At 41.8% G+C, this 16,257-nt stretch overlaps 1 protein-coding gene across 4 annotated transcripts in view; it reads right to left on the reverse strand.

Moving 5' to 3' along the window:
• The window catches only part of LOC116986026, a 37,741-nt gene that overhangs the window by 16,032 nt on the left and 5,452 nt on the right, over nucleotides 1-16,257 (reverse strand). For 2 of the 4 annotated variants that reach the window (XM_033041218.1, XM_033041220.1), the window contains exons 4-11: nucleotides 12,491-12,543; nucleotides 11,888-11,999; nucleotides 10,519-10,569; nucleotides 9,186-9,380; nucleotides 7,580-7,658; nucleotides 6,676-6,873; nucleotides 5,843-5,956; nucleotides 1,514-2,613 (exon numbers count right to left, since the gene is read on the reverse strand). In XM_033041218.1, the coding sequence (XP_032897109.1) occupies nucleotides 1,514-2,613; nucleotides 5,843-5,956; nucleotides 6,676-6,873; nucleotides 7,580-7,658; nucleotides 9,186-9,380; nucleotides 10,519-10,569; nucleotides 11,888-11,999; nucleotides 12,491-12,543 (1,902 nt within the window). The remainder of the gene's footprint in view (nucleotides 1-1,513; nucleotides 2,614-5,842; nucleotides 5,957-6,675; nucleotides 6,874-7,579; nucleotides 7,659-9,185; nucleotides 9,381-10,518; nucleotides 10,570-11,887; nucleotides 12,000-12,490; nucleotides 12,544-16,257) is intronic. The other 2 variants (XM_033041221.1, XM_033041219.1) reach the window with 2 other exon arrangements.

The raw sequence follows: 16,257 nt of genomic DNA on the forward strand, positions 1-16,257 counted from the left end.
ATCCATGTTCTCCACAGATGCTGCCTGACCCGCTGAGTTACTCCAGCACTCTGTGAAACGTCACCTATCCATGTTCTCCACAGATGCTGCCTGACCCGCTGAGTTACTCCAGCACTCTGTGAAACGTCACCTATCCATGTTCTCCACAGATGCTGCCTGACCCGCTGAGTTACTCCAGCACTCTGTGAAACGTCACCTATCCATGTTCTCCACAGATGCTGCCTGACCCGCTGAGTACTCCAGCACTCTGTGAAACGTCACCTATCCATGTTCTCCACAGATGCTGCCTGGCCCACTGAGTTACTCCAGCACTCTGTGAAACGTCACCTATCCATGTTCTCCACAGATGCTGCCTGACCCGCTGAGTTACTCCAGCACTCTGTGAAACGTCACCTATCCATGTTCTCCACAGATGCTGCCTGATCCGCTGAGTTACTCCAGCACTCTGTGAAACGTCACCTATCCATGTTCTCCACAGATGCTGCCTGACCCGCTGAGTTACTCCAGCACTCAGTGAAACGTCACCTATCCATGTTCTCCACAGATGCTGCCTGACCCGCTGAGTTACTCCAGCACTCTGTGAAACGTCACCTATCCATGTTCTCCACAGATGCTGCCTGACCCGCTGAGTTACTCCAGCACTCTGTGAAACGTCACCTATCCATGTTCTCCACAGATGCTGCCTGACCCGCTGAGTAACTCCAGCACTCTGTGAAACGTCACCTATCCATGTTCTCCACAGATGCTGCCTGACCCGCTGAGTAACTCCAGCACTCTGTGAAACGTCACCTATCCATGTTCTCCACAGATGCTGCCTGACCCGCTGAGTTACTCCAGCACTCTGTGTAAAGTCACCTATCCATGTTCTCCACAGATGCTGCCTGACCCGCTGAGTTACTCCAGCACTCTGTGAAACGTCACCTATCCATGTTCTCCACAGATGCTGCCTGACCCGCTGAGTTACTCCAGCACTCTGTGAAACGTCACCTATCCATGTTCTCCACAGATGCTGCCTGACCCGCTGAGTTACTCCAGCACTCTGTGAAACGTCCCCTATCCATGTTCTCCACAGATGCTGCCTGACCCGCTGAGTAACTCCAGCACTCTGTGAAACGTCACCTATCCATGTTCTCCACAGATGCTGCCTGACCCGCTGAGTTACTCCAGCACTCTGTGAAACGTCACCTATCCATGTTCTCCACAGATGCTGCCTGACCCGCTGAGTTACTCCAGCACTCTGTGAAACGTCACCTATCCATGTTCTCCACAGATGCTGCCTGACCCGCTGAGTTACTCCAGCACTCTGTGAAACGTCACCTATCCATGTTCTCCACAGATGCTGCCTGACCCGCTGAGTTACACCAGCACTCTGTACCTTTTCTTGTCCTTTATTTGATTCAACAACATTGCAGGGCCCATTTCCTGCAGGTGCCCAACCTGAATCTATAGCAGCACCTGAATAGTTTCTTTTATGTGAATGATATTTTGTGAATAATGTTACCGCCCATCTTACCATGACTTTATTTTCGTTCGTATCACACGTGGCACACTGCTGCTCCATCTCAATGGGCTCAGTGGCTGACTTTCCTTCTTTCAGTGAACTAGCAGAGTTTGCAACTTCTGATCGCGCCTGTTCTTTAACTGGAGCTTCATCAGCATGTTTTAAAACTCCAATATGATCTTGCTCTTCTACTCCACGTCTGGAGTTACTGTCAGAACCTGTTACAGCATGTAAGCTTTTATGGTTATTAGTTGCTGATGACATAAGGCCCTTAGTTACCTCTGTGGCCACGGTTCCTTCCTGCAAATGGCTCTTGCCCCAGTTTTCCACATTTGTAGCTTTTCCATCAGTGGAGTCCCACGTCATCTTTGCTGAGTTATTGTCAACGTCATCTTTATGATTATCAGCAGCAGCAGCAATGTTTTGAGGTGGATCTGGTGCTGCTTCTGCCTGTGGTTTACATTCAATGTCATGAACAAAATGTGGTGCCTCCGATAAACACTTTGGACTCTTGTCTCTGTCACTCCATTCCTTTTCTGATTTGCTACCAAACATATCTGATGGTACCACATCCTCCATGAAACCTTTTGGAAGCAACTGATCGATGTCTGTACAATAATAACGGTCCTCACCAGAGCATTCTTCAGTGCGGTTGGTCAGTGGCTTCACAGTACAGGGAAACTCAGCGGTTTTCTCAGTTACTTTGGTCTCATCTAAACAGATATAGGATATTCTTTCATGGACATCACCGTTGATTTGGCTCCCATTTTCGCCACCAATTACCTCTTTGACAATATCTTTCTTTTTAAGGGGGGTCCCGGATGCTGGCTGTCTCTCTGATGAATATTTCTGAACTTGAGGCGAGCAGAACTCGAGCTGAGCTCCAGAAATGGGGGTCTCACATTGTAATGGTGTCTGCACGATGCTGAATGATGGCCGTTGATCTGAATTATCTGTTGAACTCGTGCTGCTGTGGATGGGGACAGGGGTTTGATACGTCCCTTTATCAGGTGGTCTCTTTGTTGATCTCAAGGAACCAGTTTGTGGTCCACGTGCATCTTTACCAACCACTCTGGCACTTTCAATTCTTTGTTTGCTTTTTCCATTTTGACCTATTTTTATAAACCACAGAAAGCTTTAATAGAATAAAAAACATGATGATTTTGTAATGGAATTTAAAATCTGAATAAAGGACTTTCAGAAACAACACTTCACTTGGTGCATCAGATCAAAGTCTAGACAGCATAATTATTTTAAGAATGCTTGGGGACTAATTATGGTCTAATCATTCTGCATTACTATCATTCATGAGCATTAATCTAGCTGACCAATCAAAGCTGAATCATGCTACTTTATGATTTGATGCTGTTATTAATAAAGAATTAGAGAATACAAATCTTTAAGGATTATCTTTATATGAAGAACATGACAAGCATTAGATCAGAAGGACAGTAATGTTTTCAGAAATTCCAAACCAGATCCCTGCAGTTTCAGACGCAGTTTCACTTGCGCCAATAGATAGGTATAAAATCATGAGAGGAATAGATCGGGCAGATGCACAGTCTCTTGCCCAGAGTAAGTGAATCGAGAACCAGAAAACACAGGTTTAAGGTGAGGGGAAAAGATCTAATAGGAATTTGAGGGTTAACTTTATCACACAAAGGGTGGTGGGTGTCTGGAACAAGCTGCCAGAGGAGGTAGTTGAGGCTGGGTCTATCCCAACATTTAAGAAACAGTCAGACAGGTACATGAATAGGACAGGTTTGGAGGGATATGGACCAAACACAGGCAGGTGAGACAGGTGTAGCTTGGACATATTGGCCGGTGTGGGCAAGTTGGGCCGAAGGGCCTGCATCACTCTATGACTGTATATCACCAGTACATACTGAGACTGAGTGCAGAGACTGGCAGGAAACTAACCATAACACCCAGCACAGAATGTTTATGCAGTGATCTGCTGGCTCCCTATATGCTGTGATCTACTGGATCCCCACATGTGGCGATCCACTGGGTCCATACATTTGTGCGTATACTTGTCCCCTGTATGTGGTGATCTACTGGATCCCTACATGTGGGGATCCCTGGCTCCTTTATTTGTGGTGATCTACTGGATCCCCACACGCAGCAATCTACTGGATGACTACATGTGGTGATCTACTAGGTCCATACATGTGGGGATCGATTGGTTCCCTACATGTGGTGATCTATTGGATAACTACATGCGGGTGTCTGCTGGATCTATGCACCGGGATCTACTGGATCCATGCATGCTGGGATCTACTCGATCCATGCATGCGGGGGATCTACTGGACAATACTGGGTTGACAATAAATAAGATTTTAAATTCAGGACTTCCAATACTGTTATATGGTCTTATAGAATAGGAGACAAAATGTGTATTAAGGAACTGCAGATGCTGGTTTAAACCAGCAGGCAGTGAAGAAAGCGAATGGCATGTTGGCCTTTATAACAAGAGGAATCTAATATAGGAGCAAAGAGGTCCTTCTGCAGTTGTACAGAGCCCTAGTGAGACCACACCTGGAGTATTCTGTACAGTTTTGGTCCCCTAATTTGGGAAGGACATTCTTGCTATTGAGGTTTACAAGGTTAATTCCATGGATGGCGGGACTGTCATATGCTGAGAGAATGGAGCGGCTGGGCTTGTACACTCTGGAGTTTAGAAGGATGAGAGGGAATCTTATTGAAACATATAAGATTGTTAGGGGTTAGGACACGCTAGAGGCAGGAAACATGTTCCCGGTGTTGGGGGAGTCCAGAACCAGGGGCCACAGTTTAAGAATAAGGAGTAAGCCATTTAGAACGGAGACGAGGAAACACTTTTTCTCACAGAGAGTGGTGTGTCTGTGGAATTCTCTGTCTCAGGGGGCAGTGGAGGCAGGTTCTCTGGATGCTTTCAAGAGAGAGCTAGATAGGGCTCTTAAAAATAGCGGAGTCAGGGGATATGGGGAGAAGGCAGGAACGGGGTACTGATTGGGGATGATCAGCCATGATCACATTGAATGGCGGTGCTGGCTCGAAGGGCCGAATGGCCTACTCCTGCACCTATTGTCTATTGCCTATTGTCTATAAACCAAAGATAGACACAAAATGCTGGAGTAACTCAGCGGGACAGGCACCATCTCTGGAGAGAAGGAATACGTGACATTTTGGCACCCATTCCTTCTTTCCAGAGATGCTGCCTGTTCCGCTGAGTTACTCCAGCATTTTGTGACTGTCTTATAGAATAGGAGATCGGTTCCTCTTTTTAATGGGTTTTCTATTGTTTATCATCTTTAATTACTTTTAATCATTTTCAATGCCCTAGGAAATTTTAAATTCTTTAAAATTATTCATTTCATAATAACAATGTCAAATGATTGCGATGTTGGTTTGATTATCTTGGAGCAGTTGAATTATGCAATATTGTGGAGAAAGCTGTACTGAATATCTAAAAATTCTATGTGATTAAATGCAGAGATAATGTTCCCAATGTTGGGCGAGTCCAGAACCAGATGCCACAGTCTTAGAATAAAGGGAAGGCCATTTAAGACTGAGGCGAGAAAAAACTTTTTCACCCAGAGAGTTGTGAATTTATGGAATTCCCTGCCACAGAGGGCAGTGGAGGCCAAATCACTGGATGGATTTAAGAGCGAGTTAGATAGAGCTCTAGGGGCTAGTGGAATCAAGGGATATGGGGAGAAGGCAGGCACGGGTTATTGATTGGGGACTATCAGCCATGATCACAATGAATGGCGGTGCTGGCTCGAAGGGCCAAATGGCCACCACCTGCACCTATTTTCTATGTTTCTATGATATTATTAGCCGTTCGTACTGAAACTTCCAGCTTAGTGGAACTTTACTGTGTGTCTGTGACAACACAGGAGCAGATGTGCAGGGGAAGGCTGTAGACTGTAAGATCGTGGTGGATCAGCTTCAGGTAGCCTTTCCACTGTCGTGCCAGTTCCCCACAGCCCCAACTCACAGCCCACAAACAATCCTCAATGATCCAGCCTCCACAATTCCCCAGATTCACCACCACCGCTGAAGTTCCAACACACTGCACCCCTAATCTTTTAGCTACATCACCGAGATGGAAACAAATAGACAGCCACACTGTCACGACCCCTGAGGATCGAACTAGTCTCAACATGGTCACCCCTCACTGCTCTGATACGGCTCATTCTGTGGGAGGGGAAATCCAACAAGCTTCCTCCATCTGTGGTTCTGTAATGATTGTGAGTATAGCTATAGATTATAATTACAGCATTAACACTTTTTAAAGCTCATGTTTTCTTATTAAAATTCTAATTAATGCATCCTTTTTATTGATAAAGCTCAAACCTTTTTTCTTTTTCATAAAAATGAAAAAGGAGAAATCATCTTCTTCTTTAAGCATGTTGATTCTGCTCAATTCGATGTTCAACTGTTCTGAGCCCATGCCCACTGCACAATCCCCTGCGAAATGACTTCATAAAATTTATTTTGAATAAGCTGATTTAATTCAAGATAACGGAATTATTAACCAAACAAGTGCTCCCCTGATCTAACAGCATAGCTTGTTATAATGATGACACGGTATTCAGAAATTATATCAAACACAATATAGTTTGATAGAATATCAGAATTGCAAATATTTTTGGTAATATTTGACACTTTGAGGTTCCCCTGTAAAATGCCAATGAGCTCCAACGGGCATGCTGCCAAATGTTAAAGCCCTAGTTATAAATATCTCCCAAGAATTTACTTTAAACTGTAAAATCTCTTGATGAAGCTCATTGTTACAGAGGGACTCTGATCTGACTCATCGCTGGAAGAATTTCCAATTACAAAATGTTAGTTTATCAGTGGCATGGCTCTGAGCCTCTGCAGGCATTGAACATATGACAGTAGGTTGCATTATTGAGTAATTATACAACAGTCTGTGCAACCTGTCAAATAACAACCTGACGTATGGACAATTTGCAAGAGGTGACCGCTCAGTCTAGATTTAAGCTGCTGCTGTCGTGCACAACACTTCAAATAGTCAAATTAATTTGTGCAATCGTTTAAACAAGAATATTTAACGTAGACGTGAATTTAAGAACACACTAATGCAAAGAGTTAAAGTAAGATGAAGCTTATCCAAAATGTTTCCTTGCTCACAATAACAGAAATAGCATTTTATAAAATGTTACCTTTCTGTGTTAATGACTCCCAGCCCTTGCGGGAACTTTTACCATCCCCTAGATCTGCACCAAGATCAGGCAGAAACTTCTGGGAAGAATGGTTACCACAGGCTTGTGATGCAAACCATGTGTTACAGTGGAACACACACACTGACGCTGCATTCAGGCACTTCTTTATAACAATATCCTTTAAGTACCATCCAGAACCTGCAAAACAAAGCCTTTTAAAATCTAAAATAAAACAAATGTGGAGTCTGTGACTGTAAATATGTATCAGCTACATAACCAGCAGACAAATGAATGAAGCAGCACATAAACAGGAATGTACGCTTCAGCCTGCTGTGGTTTAGATGTCTCCTACAGTAGCAGTAAGGCAACTGTAGCACCAACTGGGACTGCCGTTAGGCCAGAGGGAGATAGATACCTCCTACAGCAGCAGCAGATCAACAGTAGCACCAACTGGGACTGCCAGAAGGTCAGGCCAGAGGGAGATAGATGGCTTCCACACTTCCCACTTCCAATGATGGTCAACAAGATGCATGAGAAGTGGATGGTCCTTTACACCAGGGGAGTGCCAGGGAAATAATCAGAAAACCTTGCTGGGAGATGACGATAGTATTGTCCCCAGCAAACCCTGCGTGTTGCAGTAAAATGGAAAGGAATTATCCAGGTCCTGAACTCTATCTATAATTACTACCCAAACCTAGTCACTGCCCTATCACCTCCTCTTTTGTTCAGCATTACTGTTTGCCTCCTAGAAGGTGGCTTTGAATACTAAACACACTATTACTGCCACCAAATTTCCCATGATACATTTATCAGTAACAAATCAAATCCAATTATTATCCAAACTATTATAATACTCCAAAGGATTGATCAGAACATCACATCTTGAATATGTGAAACTACTCACCAGCTTCATTGCCATCATATCTTATTTTGATGTATTTGAATTTTCCAACATCCTGAGTTTCCAGCAAGAAAACATCGATCTGTCAAACATGTCCAAATAAAAATAAACTGAAAACAAACTAACAATTGGAATAAGATCATGAATTTCAGTAAACATGTGCGATCTTTATAAGCAGACAGCTTTTAATATCCTCACAGTCAAAGAATAATATAAAGTGAAGATCTTAAGCTGAAATATTTTTGGAAGCTCAGAAGAAAATAGATGCTTATGTCTTTATCTGTAGTAATTTGGCGAAATTGTATTTGCAATATCGATCAGTAAATTTGCAGACATTCCTGCACTTGATGGAAAATAATGGTGGATAGAGCTACGAAGATAGAAAACTGTGAGCATTCGGAAATTTGACAGTGTTATTGGGTTTTTTAAATGGCCACAGTGATGACAGGCAACAAGAATGCAGTTTGTATAAAAATAGAGTGGCTGGTTAATGATGGAGTTCTATAAACGTAGTCTGCAGAGTTGTGGGGAGATTCTGATCTTGGACCCCCACCACAGGAGGCTTGTGCCCCTTGAAAGGGTGTGTATTGTGAAGCCATGTCAGCTGGCAGCTGGCACACATCATGAAATGATAGCCTTGGCTTTTGGCTGCAAATATATTGGCTGATTTCTAATAGCGTCCACAAGATGGTTGGGTGAAGGGGTAGAGGTCACAAGGTCACAACATCTATTTTATGAAAAGAATAAATAATCAAAGGGCTGCCAGGAAATTGAACACAATAGGCAAACCTGTCCAAAATCTCCCAGCTTTACATCTGCCCCTTGCCGCGGTATCCAGGATAAATACACAATCTGACCCACTAACAGGGCAGAAAGATCGGAAACAATCATGGGTATATAACAATAAACCCTATTCACAATCTTGCCTCTGTTTTTCACAATAATTATAATTTAAAATAAAACTACAACAGTAGAAACAGTTCCACTTTAATATTTTGCTTGACATATCTATAATTAGGAAAATAAAGCAAAAAAAATTTCATAAGCACTCTTAAAGCTCTTTAGAGAGAAACAGTGTGGACCTTCAGTCCACCGAGTCCGTGCCAAACAGCGATCATGTACACTAGTTCTATGTTATCTCACTTGTGCATCTTACACACTATTTTACATAAGCCAATTAACCTACCAACCTGCACGACATTGGAATATGGGAGAAAATTGGAGCACCTGGAGAAAATCCACGCGGTCACGGGGAGAATGGGAAAATGCCGCATAGACAGTCCCAGTGACCAGGATTGAACCCGGGTCTCTGGCGCTCTGAGGCTGCGCTCAATCGCTGCGCCACTTGGCCACACTTCTAACGTCTAACATTGAAGGATAATCTAGTTTAAGGTAATGTGGTAATAGGATTACAACATATGTTATTAGTATAACCAAAGATAAAATGCTTCAGTTTAGAGTAACATGAGATAATCTAAGTTCGGAGAATAATGTTTTGCATTCTAAACCTGGACCAAACAAATTGAAGAAGTATCCAGAGAGCACGTACAAATTAATAGTGAAAGATAGTGGAACTTAGAAAACCTCTACTAGCTGAAGTGCTGCTTACCTGGTTGTTTTGGAAAGGAATAGGATTGGTAAATGAGTTACACAACATTATATCTTTCACCTGGTCCTTTTCTCCATAGAAGCTAATACAAATGTCTGCCTTTGAACCCAACCTAAGGCAGTTTCCTGTACAAACAGAAACTTCATATTCTGTCCACTTTGGCCCTTTTCCACTTCGCTTCAGAATGTCTGGTTTCTGGAAGTGTCAAAAAAAAGCAAAGGGTTATGTTGATGAAAAGAACAGATCAAATAAGATTTTTTTTTTAGAACTGAGTGTTATAGAGACATAGAGTTGTTAGGTTTCAGGGCTTTCACCAAAATTTTATGACAAGAATCAATACATTTTTAAATTTTAAATTGTCCCCTTTAAGATAAATCCAGTTTTAAAAGGTTTATATTTATTATATCAACAAGAGAATAAGAGGACTGTAAGAAAGGTAGATCAATGAGTTTGTAGAACACTGTATGTCACATTAAATTTGTAAATTATGGTGTGGAAATATATCTGAGTAATTATTTGAGGGTACCGATTGTACAACACACTTGCTTCAGGAGTATAATGGAAGAGCCATAGCTAGCTTGTCCATTGACTACTTAGAGCAATGTTGGCAGGCTGTGACATTCACGGACACTTCACTGGCTGCGGAGACTGACTTAGATACTGGTCAAAAGCTAATTTAAATTTATTATGAATGGATAAATTAAGAAGATGTTTAGCAATAGCTGATAAAAGTTTACAAAAATTATGAGAGACTTTCAGAACCTTTTTCCCCTCAGATTGAAAATGCCAAATTCAAGACGACATAGCTTTAAGGTCAGAGAGGAAAAGTTTTAAAGATGTGTGGTCAGTTATTTTATTCTATTTTACTTTATATACACACAGACAGTGGTGATGTCTGCCGGGGTGGTGATGGAGGCAGATAAGATGGTGGCCTCCAAGAGACTTTTAGATCGGCACATGAATATGCAGAGAGTGGAGGGATATGGATCACTTGGAAGCAGAATAGATTAGTTTCATTTGTTATCATGTTCAGTACCAAGCAGGACTGAATTGTATAGTTCTATGTTGTGTGTTCTATGTTCAGTGCCCTATTAACTATTGTGTGGAGCTCATGTGTTTTTTGGTTGGCAATCAGCAATGGTCCTGTCAAAGACTGCTGGTTGCACTGGTAAATCCTGAATAAAGCAAAACCCATTACCCTTTATTATTTTTCTTTTTTTTTTTTAATTATAAAAGTCAATATCTCTAAATAAATTAATATTTGTTTAAATGCTCAGTATAATATTTAAAATACAATAAAATGAACAGGTATACACATTTTCCAAGTACTTACCATTGTTCTCTTTGAACTGTGTTTTTTGTATGGATTTTGAGGTATTATTTCCTAATGTTCCAGAAAAGGAAACATGGTTGGTAAAATTGCAATGTGTTCTCGTGGTACATTGACAGGCTAGGAAATCTCTGCTTTAATTTCTACGTTACTTCAGTAGATGTGCTGGGTAACTGAACATATCATAAATGTGACATTTGTTTGACAAGGTCTAAAGGATTACCCTTCACCGGTTATTGCTGCGGGGATGTGACTAGCTAGTTGTTGCCCAACACATCCTTTCTTACTAATTCCCATGGAGGACAGGTAAGAATGGATGATGAATTATATTAAAGTAAACAAGTAGGATGTTTTAAAATTATATGTAAAAGACAAATAGATATTATAACTTTGGTGTTATTATTTTCCTTGATCAGATATAAATACATTTAGTGATACTAGTTGTAACCAAAAATCAAAATTGTTGGCTTTGTACACTCAGAAAGGTCCACAAGCCTTTGGAGATACTCACAAGTGCCGGATAAAGCACGAGTGCTTCTCTGGGCACAAAAGATTACTACAACGTATATTTGCTAATTTTATGACAAAGATGACCATATTTTTCCTAACAAATCTGTAAAAATCCCTTTGTTTTGGAATCCTCTGCTGTGATTTATTTAGTTTAGTGATACAACATTGAATTAGGCCCTTCGGCCCACCATGCTGACCATTGTTTACCCATTTACATGAGTTGTTATCCCACTCCTTACACATTAGGTGGCAATTTACAAAGGGTAATTAAACTGCAAATCTTTGTGTTGTGGGAGGATGTGCAAACATCTCACAGATAGCACCCAAGGTCAGGATCAAACTCGGGTCTCTGGGGCTGTGAGGCAGCAGCTCTACCAGCAGCTCCATTGAGCCACTATGTCTGAGAATAACTTTTCAAGCTATCCACCGTTATCTATGAGAGAGACCAATATTTACAGTTGATCTTTGAATATAAACCTGGGGTTTCTGAAACAATCGTCCTTTTTATTCTTGTCGCTGTTTAAAAGAACATATTTCACTTTTTTATCATGTGTGTATATTTCTTGGCGAGACTTTTAGTAATACAACCAGCTGTATGTAATTCATTTATGCACATGGGATTTGTTTAAAATGTATATTCTTAAAATCACACGTGGTAGAAAAAGTATCCCATTTGAGATAACTTCAATTTTAAAAAGAAGTGTAAAATATAACTTAATATTATCACAAACTATGAAAAATATCCAGTTAATAAATGAACACAATAATTTTCTTCCTTTGGAGGTTTAAAGCTTTCAATTGTGAAATTAATTGCAAATAAAACTTCATGGGGTTAAAGTTAAAACAAATAAAATCAACTTACAGTAGCAACAATAAGTTTAGATGCTGAGGAGATGAGCCGAACGACTTCACTTCTTGTGATGCGAGGGGGTGGAACTTGATGGAAAACTTTAGGGTAAAGGTGAACCCGTTCCCTGAATTTACCAAAATATTAACTGCTTCTGGTTAACATGTGAAACTGTAAATAAATCTTTTAACTTATAATTACCTTTAAGTAATCTTCATCAATATTGGAAAATACAAAAAAGTATCTCTTAACATGAAATAGTTTTTAATTTTATTGACAAAAATGAAAAATGTTGCCTTACTTCTACAGAGAAACAGATATATTGGTAACGTAGTTTTCTATAATTAAACATTGCATAAAGTGCATTTGAGAATGTATGTGACTCAGATTAAATTGCATTTAATTTCTTGTGTTTTATTTTAAACACACTGCAATTTTTAAACACAATGATTAACCTGCTTTTTTTTAAATAGACTAACATGAGAAAAGCAGACAAAAAGTTAAGACAACAATCTGTAATAAAAACACTGCATCAAAAGGGAATGTAACCTTTTGCCTGGCTCACTTTATAAATGCATGAAGCTCTACCTGAATTGAAATAAGATAATACAATTTTACCTTTTTTCAATTTTCAGCCTTTCCAGATTGAATGCATTCTGAGGTCCAAAATTCTAAAATGGATTTAATAGTTACTATTAAAATATATAAAGGAGCAAGTGATCTAAGCTGATGATTCAACAGTGGACTAGAGGGGTTATCAGATACACTGCAGCACATGTGGGGGAGGGGGGTGTAGGGGAGGGGGTGTAGGGGAAGGGGTGTGGGAGGGGGGTGTGGGGGTGGGAGGGGTGTGGGGAAGGGGGACAGATGAAACAGTTACAATTTGTATTGGAATAGGAAATACCTGATATGTATCATTTCTTTGTTTGTACTACTTCAATAAAAGACTAATTAATCAAGAAACAACGACTGGAAGATTTGTTCATAGTATTGGCCAGTGTGTAAGCTATATCTCTTCTACATCCCCAAGTAGTAATGGCAATCAAAAGTTGGACATTGGAAACATAGAAAATAGGTGCAGGAGGAGGCCATTCGGCCCTTCGAGTCAGCACTGCCATTCATTGCGATCATGGCTGATCATCCCCAATTAATAACCCGTGCCTGCCTTCTCCCCATATCCCTAGACTCCACTAGCCCATAGAGCTCTATCTAACTCTCTCTTAAATCCATCCAGTGATTTGGCCTCCACTGCCCTCTGTGGCAGGGAATTCCACAAATTTACAACTCTCTGGGTGAAAAAGTTTTTTCTCACCTCAGTCTTAGATGGCCTCCCCTTTATTCTAAGACTGTGGTCCCTGGTTCTGGACTCGCCCAACATTTTCCTGCATCTAGCTTGTCCAGTCCTTTTATAATGTTATATGTTTCTATAAGATCCCCCTCATCCTTCTAAACTCCAGTGAATACAAGCCTAGTCTTTTCAATCTTTCCTCATATGACAGTCCCGCCATCCCAGGGATCAATCTCATGAACCTACGCTGCACTGCCTCAATCACAAGGATGTCCTTCCTCAAATTAGGAGACCAAAACTGTACGCAATACTCCAGATGTGGTCTTACCAGAGCCCTATACAACTGCAGAAGAACCTCTCTATTCCTATACTGAAATCCTCTTGTTATGAAGGCCAACAGTCTGAAGAAGGGTTTCGGCCCGAAACGTCGCCTATTTCCTCCGCTCCATAGATGCTGCTGCACCCGCTGAGTTCCTCCAGCAATTTTGTGTACATTCCATTAGCTTTCTTCATTGCCTGCTGTACCTGTACGCCAACTTTCTGTGACCGGTGTACAAGGACACCCAGGTTTCGCTGTACCTAACATAACCCCATTGAGATAATAATCTGCCCCCTTGCTTTTGCCACCGAAGTGGATAACCTCACATTTATCTATATTATACTGCATCTGCCATGCATCTGCCCACTCACTCAACCTGTCCAGGTCACCCTGCAACCTCCTAACATCCTCTTCACAGTTCACACTGCCACCCAGCTTTGTGTCATCCGCAAATTTGCTAGTGTTGCTCCTAATTCCCTCTTCCAAATCATTAATATATATGGTAAACAGTTGCGGCCCCAACACCGAGCCTTGCGGCACTCCACTCGCCATTGCCTGCCATTCTAAAAAGGACCCGTTCACTCCTACTCTTTGCTTCCTGTCTGCCAACTAATTTTCTATCCACGTCAACACCCTACCCCCAATACCATGCGCTCTAATTTTAGTCACCAGTCTCCCGTGCGGGACCTTATCAAAGGCTTTCTGAAAGTCTAGATACACTACATCCACTGGCTCCCCTTCATCCATTTTACTTGTCACATCCTCAAAAAATTCCAGAAGATTAGTCAAGCCTGATTTTCATTTCATTAATCCATGCTGACTTCGACTAATCCTTTTACTGCTATCCAAATGCCCCATTATTACCTCTTTAATAATTGACTCCAGCATCTTTCCCTGTTTCCTCTCTCGCTCCTTTCTTGAAAAGTGGGATAACATTAGCTATCCTCCAATCCACAGGAATTGATCCTGAATCTATTGAACATTGGAAAATGATCACCAATGCGTCCACTATTTCTAGAGCCACCTCCCTGAGGACCCTGGGATGCAGTCCATCAGGCCCTGGGGATTTATCATCCTTCAGTCCCATTAGCCTACCCAATACTATTTCTCACCTAATGAAAATTTCTTTCAGTTCCTCGACTCCTTTAGATCCTCTGTCCTCCAGTACTTCTGGGAGATTGTTTGTGTCTTCCTTAGTGAAGATAGATCCGAAGTACCTGTTCAACTCTTCTGCCATTTCCTTGTTCCCCGTACTAATTTCACCCGTGTCTGCCTTCAAGGGACCCACATTTGACTTTGAGGGAGTGCAGTGTAGGTTTACAAGGTTGATTCCCGGGATGGCGGGACTGTCATATGCTGAGAGAATAGAGCTGCTGGGCTTGTACACTCTGGAGTTTAGAAAGATGAGAGGTGATCTCATTGAAACATATAAGATTGTTAGGGGTTTGGACACGCTAGAGGCAGGAAACATGTTCCCGATGTTGGGGGAGTCCAGAACCAAGGGCCACAGTTTAAGAATAAGGAGTAAGCCATTTAGAACGGAGACGAGGAAACACTTTTTCTCACAGAGAGTTGAGAGTCTGTGGAATTCTCTGCCGGCAGTGGAGGCAGGTTCTCTGGATGCTTTCAAGAGAGAGCTAGTTAGGGCAGGAACGGGGTACTGATTGGGGATGATCAGCCATGATCACATTAAATGGCGGTGCTGGCTCGAATGGCCGAATGGCCTACTCCTGCTCCTATTGTCTATTGATGTTGGGGAAGTCCAGAACCAGGGGTCACAGTTTAAGAATAAGGGGTAGGCCATTTGGGACTGAAAAGAGGAAAAGCTTTTTCACCCAGAGAGTTGTGAATCTGTGGAATTCTCTGCCACAGAAGGCAGTGGAGGCCAGTTCACTGGATGTTTTCAAGAGAGAGTTAGATTTAGATCTTAGGGCTAAGGGAATCAAGGGATCTGGGGAAAAAGCCAGAACGGGGTACTGATTTTGGATGATCAGCCATGATCATATTGAATGGCGGTGCTGGCTCAAAGGGCCGAATGGCCTACTCCTGCACCTATTTTCTATGTTTCTAATGTGAATGGGAGATAGGGAGGTGCAGGGTAATATCCATGGACTGACAAATCCTTCATACACCAAACCAAGGGACCAATCTTTGTTCAACCCAAAATGTCCAAAACACATCAGTTGCAGCAACATGAATATCTGAAGTGCCAACTTGTGAATGAACCATACAGGACTAAATACAAATTCAATAATGAATGTTATATGCAGACTGACTAAACCTCTGGATCAGGCGAGAGTGCTGCCACATCTGGCTGTGAATGGTGATAGTGGACATTAAATGACCACCAGGTTCTAGTGGCTCCAAGATCATCCCCACTCTCAGTGTGCATTTGTAACTGTTGGAGATGATTCTACTCAGCCTCCAGGTGATTCCATTTATTTTTACTTATTATAAATGTGTTTTTATTTCAATGCTTCCGCATTGCAAGCATAATGGTTAATTTAGTATATGGGTACAGCGTGGAAACAGGCCCTTCGGCCGACCAGCGATCCCCGCACACTAACACTGTCCTACACACACTAGGGACAATTTACATTTTTTTTCTGAAGCCAATTAACCAACAAACGTGTAAGTCTTTGGAGTGTGGGTGGAAACTAAAGTTCTTGGAGAAAACCCATGTAGGTCACGGGGAGAATGTACAAACTCCGTACAGACAGCACCCGTAGTCAGGATCGAACACAGGTCTCTGGCACTGAGGCAGCAGCTCTACCGCTG

Source organism: Amblyraja radiata, chromosome 22 (assembly GCF_010909765.2).
Source record: "Amblyraja radiata isolate CabotCenter1 chromosome 22, sAmbRad1.1.pri, whole genome shotgun sequence".
Classification (NCBI taxonomy): Eukaryota; Metazoa; Chordata; class Chondrichthyes; order Rajiformes; family Rajidae; genus Amblyraja; species Amblyraja radiata.